Source organism: Budorcas taxicolor, chromosome 1, assembly GCF_023091745.1.
Source record: "Budorcas taxicolor isolate Tak-1 chromosome 1, Takin1.1, whole genome shotgun sequence".
NCBI classification, from domain to species: Eukaryota; Metazoa; Chordata; class Mammalia; order Artiodactyla; family Bovidae; genus Budorcas; species Budorcas taxicolor.
Genome location: NC_068910.1, coordinates 201,089,278 through 201,103,795, shown reverse-complemented (window position 1 = coordinate 201,103,795; position 14,518 = coordinate 201,089,278). Strand labels below are relative to the sequence as shown.

Sequence of the window (14,518 nt, the reverse complement as noted above, 5' to 3'; positions counted from 1 at the left end):
TTTTTTGGAATTCTCTTGCTTTTTCTATGACCCAGTGGATGTTGGCAAATTGATCTCTGATACCTCTGCCTTTTCTAAACCCAGCTTGTATATCTGGAAATTCTTGGTTCACATACTGCTGAATCCTAGCTTGAAGGATTTTGAGCATTACCTTGCTAGCATGTGAAATGAGCGCAGTTGTACAGTAGTTTGAACATTCTTTGACGTTGCCCTTCTTTGGGATTAGAGTGAAAACTGACCTTTTCCATCCCTGTGGCCATGGCTGAGTTTTCCAAATTTGCAGACGTACTGAGTTCAGCACTTTAAAACAGCATCAACCTTTAGGATTTTAAATAACTCAGCTGGAGTTCAGGCACCTCCGTTAGCTTTGTTCATAGTAATGCTTCCTAAGGCCCACTTGACTTCATGCTTCTGGATGTCTGGCTCTAGGTGAGTGACCATACCATCGTGCTTATACGGGTCATCAAGACCTTTTTTGTATAGTTATCCTATGTATTCTTGGCACCTCTTCTTAATCTCTTCTGCTTCTGTTAGATCCTTACTGTTTCTGTCCTTTATTGTGCCCATCCTTGCATGAAATATTCCCTTGATACCTCCAGTTTTCTTGAAGAGCTCTCTAGGCTTCCCCATTCTATTTTTTCCCCCCTATTTCTTTGCATTGTTCATTGAAAAAGGCCTTCTTATCTCTTGTTGCTATTCTCTGGAACTCTGCATTCAGTTGTGCATATCTTTCCCTTCCTCCTTTGCCTTTCACTTCTCTCCTTTCCTCAGCTACTTGTGAAGCTTCATCCAACAACCATTTTGCCTTCTTAGATTTCTTTTTCTTTGGGATGGTTTTGGTCCCTGCCTCCTGTACAATGTTATGAACTTCCATTCATAGTTCTTTGGGCATCCTGAATGGCCTAGTGATTTTCCTCAATTTCAGCCTGAATTTTGCAATAAGTATCTGATACTTTGAACCACAGTGACTTCTAGGTCTTGTTTTGACTGACTGTGTAGAGCGTCTCCATCCTTGGTTGCAAAGAACATAATCATTCTGATTTTTGTATTGACCATCTAGTGATGTCCATGTGTAGAGTCATCTCTCGGGTTATTGGAAAAGCATGTTTGCTGTGACCAGCATGTTCTCTTGACAAAACTGTTAGCCTTTGCCCTACTTCATTTTGTATCCCAAGGCCAAACTTGCCTGTTATTCCAGGTATCTCTTGACTTCCTACTTTTGCATTCGAATCCCTTATGATGAAAAGGACATCTTTTTGGGGGTATTATTAGTAGTTCTAGGAAGTATTCTAGGTCTTCATAGAACCACTCAGTTTCAGCTTCTTTGGCATCAGCAGTTGGAACATAGATTTAGATTACTGTGATGTTAAATATTTTGCCTTGGAAACGAACCAGGATCAGGTTCTGTTGTAGAAATTGCACCCAAGTACTGCATTTCAGACTCTTTGTTGACTCTGAGGATTTCTTCTAGGGTATTCTTGGCCACAGTGGTAGATATAATGGTCATATGAATTAAATTCACCCAGTCCTGTCTATTTTAGTTCACTGATTCCTTCTAACAGGTCGCATCCATAGTTTGAAAGAGTGCTTTAAGTTTTAGCTTGAATTTTGCAATATTTTGTCCCCAAATCGCTTCCTCAGAAATACTTCATGAGCCGACACCACAGTCAGCCAGTTGTTACTATCACATGAATATCTTACTGCCCAAATTACATACAAACCAATAAGTCTGAATAGTCGAGTCCAAGTTTAGAGGGAAGACTGAGTTAGGCATTTCTTTGGGTCTGGTTTAATGAGATCTGCCTGGTGTAGAATGTTTGATGAATGTGAGGTCTCGGTTCATCTTTGCCCCTTTCCTGAGTTGGCCTCTTTGGTTTGTCTTGGAAGTTTGCTTTTTCTTTTTAATCTAATCTACCAACATCCAGTTTGTTTATGTTCAAAGAGTTTGTTTTACTTCCCTAGGTGAATGAAATCCTGTCTCGTTCTTCAGTCTGGAGTGCCTTCAAAGATCAGAAACATGATTTGTTTATTTCTGAGTCACAAACAGCAGGATACCTCACAGGTAAACCAAAGCACACCCAATTCTCTTTCCTAAGACATATGGCAGTAGCCATATGGACCTTCCTTTTGCCCTGTCTAGACTGAAAACAGCATTTAGAGAGTTTTCCTAGATTCCTATTAAAACTACCCATCTTGGAGATTTCATGGACATGCAGTGGACCCCTGATTCTAGCCCAGACAACATACGGACTGTTGTGGTGTTGAATGTATGCTGACTGCAAAGCGGACCCTGATCAGATTTTAACCCAGCTAATCCAGAATGTCATACTTAATATTTTGGGTATGGCTGTATTAAAATGTTTATCTTGAACATGCACGTAAAGATTGGAGAAGTATTTACTCAGAATTATCAGTATCAGAAACGTGATAGCATCATTCCATTCTGTCAGATTAATAGATTGAAGTTCTACCTGTGCACGCTCACATGTCAGATATTTTTTCTTCTAAGTTACCAGTGATTAATCTGTAATTTTGTTAAATATTTAAGGCTTGTATTCTCATGGGAGGAAATATATGGGTGCCATGAAGGAAAGGATATTTTGCTGCCTGGGGGTCAAAAGAAGCTCCAGATATTTGTCCATTTGGCACACGTATTTTAACATAATAATTCTGAAATACTCATTTTCATATTGGCTTCTGTTTAAAAAGAATGTCATAGCATTAAACTACTAAATGCTGAAAAATGAAATATAGTCTTTGGTATTAAAGTTTTTAGTTTGAAATTAACCATAGGAATATTAAGTAGTTCTTGCCATTGCCTGAAATTATAATATATTTTTTAAAATGTCAGCCCTGCAACCTCCTCTAACCAGAGATGATGTAGGTAAATTAAGAGAAAAAATTACTACCCAGTATTTCTCGTACCAGTGTGATTATTTTAATAATCCTCATCACTAGTATAGAAATTTATAAATCCTGAAGACTAAATCTTGAATAATCCAAAATAGGGACTTTGGAGAAAGTTTGCATGGTTTTAATTTTAGAATTGATTGTGACATTACTGCTTTTTTCTCCACTGTGACCTCTTTAATATTAATCCACTCAAATTTATAATCAGAGCTGTAGAGTTTACAAACATGGGGTGCTGTGACTGCTAGCCATGTGTGTACATAAGAGTAGAGTACCATAGGTCTCCCTTCTCACTTTCCCATCACCTGCCCTATGTTGACTATGGAGAGAGATACCTAGAATATGGTTAGTCTCTTCCAGATCTTTCAAGCTCAGCTTCTAAGTAGGAGTATGATCTCATAGACACACCAAGAACTTTACTTCTTTAAATTCTGCCCAGAAAGTTTACACAATGCCACCTTTTTTGTATGTAAGAATTGTATGATTGAAAAATCTGCCTTATTTTTTTCTAGCTCAGAGTAAACTTACTTAAAATTTGACCTTGAATAGGGAGATATGTAGGTTATAAGCATCCCTAGGAAGGCATCATCTAATTCTTTTGTCCTTGAGTGACCTTCACATCCATTGACCTTACTGGATGGAATAAAAGACTGCAGGTGGTCCTTGATGTACTAACAGCTGTGGGTCAAGTGGTCTGTGGTTAGAATACACAAGAGAGAGGGATTTATCTTTAGAGACCTAGAGTTTCTTTCAAAATCATTTGGGTCCTCAGCCCCACTCGGATTTCCTAATATTATAGAAAAAGTTCAGGGATTAAAAAGATTTCTCTCTTGCCTTTCTTTTTACTGGGATCCTTGTCGTGGCTTCTGAATGAGTTGTGGGAAGCAGCTTTGATGAGCTGTAGAGAGTGAAGGTTTAAGGCTTCGGTTTGTGAATTTTTTCACATCCTTGGTCCAGCTCAAGAGGCAGAAATTCTAATAAAGCCATCAAAGTGGAGGGTGGTATAAATCCCACCCTGGAAAGGGCCTCGGGTTACTGTGTCTATTATGAACATCATTGCTGAAGCCTGCAGTCACATCAGTCAACACAGGACAATCTGGACTAGTTCTGAGCTGTGTTGGCCCCCAAACTGTCCGGTTCATAGTGCATCATCAAGCTGGTATGTTCTTTTGTTGTGAAAGTACTGCCAGTTGAACTGATGTTTATTTATTGCTCGGGTTACCAATTATTTTTGTGTTTGAACTTTTCTGTTGATACGTTGCGTGTCATTGTTTGATAAAAGGGGCAAGTACTACTAATAATGATAAGAGCTCATTATGTGAAACTCCATGGAGTGTATACAATGTTGTATTGAATTGGAATTTTAAATTTACTCCATCCTTCCTTCAGTCTTGAGAAGATTCAGATTGTACCAAGCGCCTCTCTAATCAGTTTGCAAATAAAATAAGGTACTGTGAGAACACAAGTCATCGTCAGCCCTTTCTTCTGATATGTGGACTTACTTAGGAGATGGAGATAAAGTTAATTACTATTTCAAAATAAGATGGGAATGACCAAAAATACATTTATGATTTTCTTCCTGGCTGCTGAGGAAATGTCATTCAGTCACATGCTCAGAGTTTGGAATAAAAATTAAAATATTCTAGGCCAGATTACTCAGTGTTGATAAGTTGAGATGGGACTGACTCCCTAGCCTGGCACATTGTTATGTCTTATGATAAATGTTCATCAAAAGTGCCTCGATGGAACTTTACCCATGGTGTGGATTAGCTGTATCTGCTCACTGTCCAGGGCCCTGGGTTACTTAACCATTTCTTAGGTTCTAGAAGAGCTTGGTGCTGACAAGCATTTCAGCAGTGAAAATCCTCAAATTTCCTCACATAGGAAATCAATAGAGAAAGAAAAAACAGGGAAAGGGAGAGAAACAGGCCAAGGCAAAGATGCTTTTAGGAGCTGGAATTGGAGATGAAGAACTTTGTACTGTACACTTAATTATTCTACTTAATTAGAGGCAGGTAGGATAATTAACTTGGCTTCCTAAGGTCATCAGAGGGAGAGAGGGAGTGTTTCTTGGGCCTCTCATCAGACTAGTTCATTAGATCTTTGCACAATGGGGTTTTTTATTACCTTTTGTTTTTGTCTTTGTATATGTCCAAGACTACACAATGGGAGCCATGTTAGGAAAGATTTCCTAAGGTCAGTGTCAGTTTATAGTAGGACACTGCTGCCGAGGCAGGGCTTCCTTTTTTTTTTTTTTTTTTTTTAAATTTTCCCCACTGAATATCCCATGTTCATTTTCACCAAAGCCCACGGTCCTTTCACTACTCTATTGTGGTAGCCAATTCCATTCTGTGGGATTCTTTGTTGATTTTTATCTTTTCTCTTCCCTCTTAAGTCCAGCAGCCTTACACGGTGTGCCATGTACCCCATTTCTGGCAGGCCCTTCTCTTTGTTCCCACATGTCTGGAGAAAACACTGCTCCATCCTAGCAGACTGTAGCTTCTTGCCCCTAGAAACCAGACATGTCTGGAAGAGGCCAGAGATGTGAGGGAGAGAGCATCTCAGACTTCATTTAAAGAAATATCAGGAATTGACCTGTCTTTCCTAAAGAGGCATTTAAAGAAATATCAGGAATTGACCTGTCTTTCCTAAAGAGGCAAATGGTGGCACTAGAATTTGATCTCCCCTGGATAATCCTTCAGGGTCCATTGTCCACAGTTTATATTTTAGCCCAGAGGTTCCCAAACTTTCTCAGTTCACAGTGCCTTCATAGCTGAGTGATTTTTTTTCTTTATCCCTAGACCGAAAGAAATAGTAATTAATTTTATTAAGTAGTTACATTCAAACAAATTGAGAGTAGTTGTACGGTATCCAACAGATGTCACTGTGTCTCCAGATTTAAAATATTCAGTGGTGTCCCAGAATTTGCCCGAGTGCCTCAGCATGTAGTCTGAGAACTACGTCCTTGGTCCATTTTGTATATGAAGCACTCGTGATTTAGTCTCATAATCAATTCGTTTGATGTGAACAAAGTTGACTCCACAATCAGAAGTGCTCAGGGACTATATCAATCTGTAGTGTTCAGGGGGTTGTTATTAAGGGTTTATTCCCTAGCAGTCTTGCTGCTGCCTAGGGTCCAGAGTGGAACATTGGCAGGAAGTAATATAATGGTGTGGCACTGTAGCTCTGAACTGCCTGTCAATGGGGTGTATCTCTGCCTGTCAAGGGGGTGTGTCTCCTGTATCTCCCTACTGTCTCTCCTGAGCAGTCTGTATAAGGCCTGGTGTCCTGATTATTGACAGTAGGGGTTGATAGATGTAAGCCCACCATGCCTTAAAAGGCAGAAAATCCTTAAGTTTTCTAAGTTCAAAGTTCCAGGTGCCTGGGCACTCCAGGTGGCATGTGGCAGTTCATGCAGGCTGAGTTGTCTCTGGCTGCGTGTAACCACGTGCTACAGTGTCTGCTTTCTTCAAATCCTCAGTACAAATGCTCAAGAGGTTTAAAAAAAAAAAAAAGATGAATCTATATTGTTCCCTTTTGTCCTACTTCAGTCCCTATTACACCTTAGCCTTTCAACCTGCTCTGCTGTTTGCACTTCCTTACAACTTCCCTTGCTGCTTATATTTCTTTTTTCCCCTCAGGTGTCTCTCCTTCCCTTCTCACTGGCAGCAGCCCCCTTCACCTCAGGAGCGGACTTTAGATCCGCTCTGCCAGGCAGCTTGCTAACTTCTGTGTAGCTCTCTGAAGCAGGTAGAGAACCATTTTGCTAAATGCATGCCACTTCCTCTGCCTTTCTAGTCCTAACCCCTCAATGTTCCCTAGCCGTTTGCTTTGTTTCCTATGATTTCAGCTAAAAATATTGCTCAATATGTAGTATTATGCTATAGTACAGTGTCTTTTACAAATACTTTGTACAGTTGTGCAATGATTCTGAGGTGTAATTAAATGTCCCTGCAGTGTCTTAAGTTAAACTAGAAGGCTAAAGCCATTATATGCTCATAGGACACATCTTGATAAATGCCGGGATAATGGCATTTTTATGCACTAGAGACTTAAGAGTCAAGACATATAAAACTAAAATACTAATACCTTTTCCATAGCATTCATGTTTTGACCTATGACTAGGTGTCCAGAGTTTGCCTTATCTTTCTCAGAGACCCTTGTTCATTTGGTGTTATTTGTTACAGTAGCTTTTTTTTTTCGCCAAATGAAAATAGGTTTAACTTAAGTATAGATGGAGGTGTTTTTGTTGTGAATTTCATCAAGTATGACTTTTAAATGGGCTAACTCAAGTACAGAGTTTATTTCCCATTTTGTTTTTCTCATTTGACATTAGCTGTATCCTTCAGTGCCCAAGATTTTTTTTTTAATGAACTTCCCAGATGTGAGAAGGGAAAATTTTTCCATGTTTCCTCACCAGTGTTACTGTCTAGCATAAATTTTGAAATGATTTTTAACTTTGTCATATAGTAAAGGCAAACCATGAAAATGGTGTTGCAGGTGTTTAAGATTTCGTTGTATGCTTAGATAATCCTAATAGATTGCATCAGGTCCTTGTGATGGGATGCTTGACCTGGTTCTCACATTTTCATAAAGGTCCGTGTTCTCACATGACTGCTCTTTAGAAGGTTTTCCTTTTTTTCTCTTGCAGGACCTGGAGTTGCTGGCTACCTTACTGCAGGGACATCCTCATCAGTCATGTCCAACTTGCCGCCTCCTGTAGACCATGAGGCAGGTGACCTTGGCTATCAGACATGAAACTTTCATGAGAGACAATAAACGCTGAAAGGCCAGTGCCCTGTCCACATTCCTCCAGCTGATCCATTGAAGAAAACTCTTAACTGCCTTTCTCCTGGTTTCATGACAGTGTTATTCCTTTTTCTATAAATATATTTTTATTTAGGAAAAAAGTCAGTGATTCTAATTGTATCACGTTGTAAGAAAGCACTCTGTGGATCAACCTAAGTGGATACACAAGAATTTTTTTTCTTGATGTATGTAAGCACATTTTGTTCCTTTATATCTGTTTACAAGACTGTGAATCAAAAAGACAAAGCTTTCTTCCTAGTTTTTATAATGTTTTTTCGAATTAGTGCGACTGTGGGGTTGAACTGCAGTCTACAGAGATTGGGAAATCAAAGTCACTCAGCCTTTGGGCATCTTCCTCTCCTGCCTCAAGTATGCCTGGCTGTTCTCCCATTGTTGAACAATTTGAGGTTTTGTCCTTGCAGCTGTTCACTGGTATCCTCTCCTCCATCATTTAACCTCCTGAGAGCTCACAGTACACGTTGATATATATAACTGGCTTTACCAAATTGAATGAAAAAGGAGCTTGTGCAAAAAATTTTAAAAACAGATGTCAAGATGTTATGTAAGAGATTAGTGTAATTGTGAAATGTTCTATACATTATCAAATATATAAAACTTTCTATATTGAATGTACATTATACAGATCATTCATATGTGTACATAAAATTTTAAAAATAAAGGGAATTGACTGCTTTGTTAATGATATCCATTCTAGTTTAATTTTTCCCTTTAAAGACTTTGTATTTTTATTTCTAAGATAGATTTAGTAGTGGTAGTAAACACAGACTTTGCCTCACAATTCCAATATCTCATACAGACAGCTACATTGACATGCCTGATCATTCCTAAATCCCTTCATTAATATTTCAGCACATCTATATTTCCAGGCACAGCATCTCATTTATTTTTCACACAGTATTCAAGGAGGGGTCAAACTGTTAATAAATATAGTTTAATGTGTGTGACACATTAATTACAATATTTTTAAGAGGAGATTAAAGAGGGAGAGGAGGTTTCAAATAAAGATTTCAGCATTCAGGTCATCTTATATGATCACAAACTACAAAGAAAAATATAAACATGTAAAATACGTATAAGAACCACGTTTATTACAGGGTTGGTGTGCAAGAAGAGCTGGAGTAGACACTTAATTCCTATGATAACTTGCTGATTGAAAATTTTACATCAGATTTATTTCTTAATTTAAAGATTATGGAGTAATACACCCATGTAAATATTTTAACATATAATTAGGATTTGTTTCTAAAAGGCAGTAGTTTGTCATAAAAATATGTTCATTGAGAGATTCTAACAGCTGGTTTTGAGTAGGTGTTTTAGGAGAGCATAGCTCAGCACAATATATTTCCTTTAAATACTAAGGAACATGGATATTGTGGATAATTATAATATTTAAAGATCAATTTAAATAAATATGTGGTTGTTGATGTTTGAATATCAATAACAGCTCATCTTTATTAAACATTATGCCAAACATTTTATAAAGTGTTGTACATGCATAACTTCGTTTAATCCTCAGAGCAAATCTCATTTGACATTAGCTATGTTGCTGATATAATTCCCATTTTCCAGGTGAAGAATAAGAAGCTCAGAGAGGCAACACTGCTCAGAGGCAAACTTACTGAAAGTCACATTATTAGTAAGTAACAGAGTAGGAAATCAAAACTTTCTTTTACTTGACACTATTCTGAGCCACTATCTGGAGGTAACCATAATATCAAATAGGTATATGTGACTAGGAAGAGTAAGTTGCTTGTTTTTCATTTTTAAACTGTTTTGTTATGTTTTTTTGGGCTGTACTGTGAGGTATGTGAGATCTTAGTTCCCCAACTAGGGATCAAACCCGGGCTCCTTGTATTGGGAGTGTGAAAACCACCAGGGAAGGCCCCATTTTTAAACATTTTTATTGTAAACTTAAACAGGTACAGAAAGTCTTACTGAAAAAATTAGTTTAATCAATTATTATAAGGCAAATCACCTTTGAGCTCCCAGCCAGGTGAAGAACTTTGCCAGCCTTTCCAGTAGCCCCATCATGTTCCCCAGTCAGAATCATCTCCACTCCCTCCAAAAGTGACCACTTGTCTGACACTTCCTTGTGTTCGTTAGTTCATCACCCAGTGTGTACATCCCTGGACACCAGAGTTGTCTTGCTATTTTTCTTTTTAAAATTTCTTCAAGTCTGTTAATCTGGCTACCTTTCCTTCCCTTTTCCCCATCACTTGTCTGTTGAAGTCCCCAGGACCATCTAGCTTGTTGATTTTCCCACAGTTGGAAATTGCTGATCAGATACTTCTGATGCAGTTCAGCCTTGTCCTCTATTCTCTTTGGGGGTAGAGGTTTTATCTGAGGTTTATGCATGGGGAGATTTGCCCTGAGAGGAAAAAGTAAGACAGCATGAGCCAGGTAACAGGAAAGTAAGTATAGGACATCTGGAGGGGTAGGATATTACGGTGTGGGTAGCATATAGGGATCCAAAGAGAACCTAACCTGAGACCCAGGGAGGAGCCGCTTCGGCCGTGTCCTGAGTGCCAAACTGAGGCAATAGCATCACAGCAGGCCTCAATGTGATTCACAAATGAGAGCTGTGCTTTTAAATACAGTGGGCTGTGATCAGTTTGGTGTGTTTGTTGAGGGGGAGGGTGGTGAGAAGTGGCAAAGCTGAAGGACACTAATAACACACAGCCCATCTCAGGAGCAGTGCAGGGGACGAACCCTGAAATGGGCAGAAGACCACTCCTGGATGTCACCTGTAAGCCCGAGTGAGGATTGTCGCTAGATAGTCAGCCTAAGAAGCTTTTCAGCCAGAAAATTCTACAGTCCCTTTCCTGATGCATAAGTTGTCCATTATGTGATGAAATGTATCTAAATGGCTAAACTTTATTAGGATTTAGGGAAGAGCAATTTGCAGAAAATATTACAGATAACCTGAGTCTGTTTCTGGCATCCCATTGACTAGGAATTTAACTTCCTGCTTGTGTTTTTAGGAATGCATGTGTGTTAAGGCTCTTCAGTCATGTCTGACTTTTGTCACCCCGTGGACTGTAGCCCACCAGGCTCCCCTGTCCGTTGGATTTCCCAGGCAAGAAAGTCGGTGGCCATGCCCTCCTCCAGGTCTTTTTCCCAACCCAGGGATTGAACCCATGTCTGTTACATCTGCTGCACTGGCAGGCGGATTCTTTACCACTAGTGAGCGCCACCTCGGAAGCCTCCTCCTATATGGCATAAACTTTCCTTTTAGTGGCCGGGGGCTGTAAGCAATGAATGCAAAGACTTCCTTGGGCTTATTCCCTTATCTGTAAAATAATGTTGATCATCCTTAACCCAGATATGCAGATGACACCACCCTTATGGCAGAAAGTGAAGAGGAACTAAAAAGCCTCTTGATGAAAGTGAAAGAGGAGAGTGAAAAAGTTGGCTTAAAGCTCAACATTCAGAAAACGAAGATCATGGCATCTGGTCCCATCACTTCATGGGAAATAGATGGGGAAACAGTAGAAACAGTGTCAGACTTTATTTTTTGGGGCTCCAAAATCACTGCAGATGGTGACTGCAGCCATGAAATTTAAAAGACGCTTACTCCTTGGAAGAAAAGTTATGACCAACCTAGATAGCATATTCAAAAGCAGAGACATTACTTTGCCGACTAAGGTCTGTCTAGTCAAGGCTATGGTTTTTCCTGTGGTCATGTATGGATGTGAGAGTTGGACTGTGAAGAAGGCTGAGCGCTGAAGAATTGATGCTTTTGAACTGTGGTGTTGGAGAAGACTCTTGAGAGTCCCTTGGACTGCAAGGAGGTCCAGCCAGTCCATTCCGAAGGAGATCAGCCCTGAGATTTCTTTGCAAGGAATGATGCTAAAGCTGAAACTCCAGTACTTTGGCCACCTCATGCGAAGAGTTGACTCATTGGAAAAGACTCTGATGGTGGGAGGGATTGGGGGCAGGAGGAGAAGGGGACGACAGAGGATGAGATGGCTGGATGGCATCATGGACTCAATGGACGCGAGTCTGAGTGAACTCCGGGAGATGGTGATGGACAGGGAGGCCTGGCGTGCTGCGATTCATGGGGTCGCAAAGAGTCGGACACGACTGAGCGACTGAATGGAACTGAACTGAATCAACCCATCCTTCCCAGGGCTGTTGTGAGGATTAAATACTGCTGTGAGAATTAAATACTGCTGTGAGAAAAGGTTGGTAAATGTGAGGTCTGACCCAAGTGATAATGTTGAGCTGCTGTTTCAGTAGTTCTCATTGTTTTCATTCTTGGGATCAGGAAGAGGGTAAAACAAATCTCAAGGACCTTTAGATCAACCTAAAGGGATTTGTAATTTTTTTTTTTAAGTAGTTATGTTGCTATATAATTGCCAACTAAAAAGTCATTATCTTGGCTGAAGAATCAGAGATGCCATAATCTTTGCTCAGCAAGACCATCTGTTTCCTACAAACTGAAACATCTTTTCTCTTGATCTGCCTGTTTACCAGTAGATAGGTCCAAGAAGCAAGAATGACTTAAATTCACTTCCAAATTGAGAAGCGTGCCTGACAACCAAGTTGAACGAAGAATTCTGTCCTAAAACTAAAATGTAGACTGTTTACACAGTCAAATGAGTCTCATTGTAAATGTAGAATTCAGTTTGGAGTCCGTGGATTAGAAAAAGCTAGAGAACCCTGAATTTCTTGGGAAACTGACATCTGGCAGGCAGGGCTGCCTGGACAACAGCAACCAGCCTCTTACTTGCATTTCTATATGAAAAGACCAGAAAAACCTTGGCCTGCAAAGGTCCAGTGGGTGGGTACAGAGGGATGGCAGTCGTGCTGATCAGAGAGCAGCCTCTGCTCGGCTCCACTGAGCTGAGGGCAGAGCAGTCACAGGGTGCTGAATCAAATCCCAATTTCAGTGTGAAGTTGGACTTTAAAATCTGGGCAACCCATTCAAAGTTTTTAAAACCAAATGGGACATGCAAAGAGTACCTGCAAATTAGATTTGACACAAAGAGTTTCAGTTCCCTTAACATGAGATTTAAAAAATAGTGGTTACAAGGAGTTGGATGAGTTAGCTTTCGGTCTAATGACTTGTTAAATCATTTGTATTTTTAAGTGACTGAACTCCTGTTACAGTATGGGGTAGTTTTACCATCAGGTGTACTCAGGCTGCTTTTATGAAGAGAGGGAAGAAGACTTCTGAGAAGCCATTGTTATGAACTGAATGTTTGTTCCTCACCCCTACAAACTCATGTTGAATCCCAAAGCCCCAATGTATTTAGAAATAGTCTTTAGTAAGTGATTAGGGTTAGATGCGGTCATGAGGGTGTAGCCCTCATGATGGGATTAATAAGAAGAGACACCAGAGAGCGAGCTTCTCTCTCTCCCTGTGTGCAAACAAAATAGTCATGTGCTCATACAGTGAGATGGTAGTTGCTTATAAGCCAAGAAGAGGCCTCAGATGAAACCTACCTTGCCAGAACCTTGATCTCAGACTTCCCAGCCTCTAGAACTGTGAGAAATAAATGTCTGTTGTTTAAGCCACCCAGCATGGCAATCTGAGCTGACTGATGCACTGGTGCTGACTGGAGGAGCAGTGGCAGAAAGGAAAGTTTGCTCATAGATTAGCAGGACAAGGGGTTACAGAATAAGAGCCACTTGGGCATTGACCGCACTTGGTATAGACGCAGCTTAGTACCTTTGTAAAGAACGGACAGCCTGTCATGAAGTTGGGAAGGCAAACTGCCAAGGCTGGTCTGCAGCACACACTGGAATTTGGAATGGACATTGGGTTATAAGGAGGTAACTGGTGGCCCCTGTTTTGTTGGTTTTCTCAAGTAGGTGTTAAAATTTGAGTATCCAGGTTATAGCAGAATCACTGCTGGAGGCCCTCGGACCTGGGTGTTGAATTCTGTGTCTCACTGTGGTTTTGTGTCACCCAGTCTTTAATTGAGAGCAAGAGAGAGGCAACAAGTTATCTTGGAATCAGCATAGGTCCTAGAGTTGAGGCCATCCAGGCTGTGATTCTAGCCCTCACCTAGTGACTGCTCATCTTTAAATGGAGATCAGTAATGCCTCTCTCTGTTCTGTAGATCAGAGATAATAGACGTAAACACCTAACACCTCCTTGATGGTGCTAGCCTCCTAGACAGTGAGATAGTGTGAGAAAAGAAAACACTGGCTTGCCAATCTGATGTTGGTCATCAATTTCTTCTCTAAAATACCTAGGTTGGTCTGATCAATTAATATTTCATTTAATATTTGTAAGAATTAAAGATTTTAAAATTAAAAAATAAAAAAACTAAAATATATATATATATATTTAATACTTTCAGTTAAGAAGTATCTCATAAAAGATAATATAGAGTTTCCCAGATGGTGCTAGTGGTAAAGAATCCACCTGCCAGTTTAGGAGACACAGAGACATGGGTTTAATCCCTGGGTTGGGAAGATCTCCTGGATGAAAAAATGGCAACCCACTCCAGTATTCTCGACTGTAAAATCCCATGGACAGAGGAGCTTGGTGTGCTACAGTCCATGGAGTTGCCAAGAGTCAGATGCAACTGAGCACCCAAAAGATAATATAAGCCATCTATGCAAAGATGTATGAAGGTACATATTTTTAAATATACCAGAAAAGTCAGTCCCTCTCTAACCCCAGTGCTAAATCACTTCTAAGAATTCTGATCCTGTTTCTAACAAATAACTGGGCTTTATTTCATGAATCAGACTCTCTCCTCCACTGGGAACATCCAGGACTCTCCTCCTCACCAGCAGTTTCCTCTTGCTAATGTTTACTGCA

At 40.0% G+C, this 14,518-nt stretch overlaps 1 protein-coding gene across 1 annotated transcript in view; it reads left to right on the top strand.

The window, feature by feature from the left end:
- DNAJC13 (DnaJ heat shock protein family (Hsp40) member C13) overlaps window positions 1-8,257 on the top strand; it is a 157,620-nt gene extending 149,363 nt beyond the window's left edge. The window contains exons 56-57 of the mRNA XM_052656719.1: window positions 1,963-2,062; window positions 7,562-8,257. Of these exons, the coding sequence (XP_052512679.1) occupies window positions 1,963-2,062; window positions 7,562-7,668 (207 nt within the window). The 3' untranslated portion in view covers window positions 7,669-8,257. The remainder of the gene's footprint in view (window positions 1-1,962; window positions 2,063-7,561) is intronic.
- The last annotated feature ends 6,261 nt before the right edge of the window (window positions 8,258-14,518 follow it).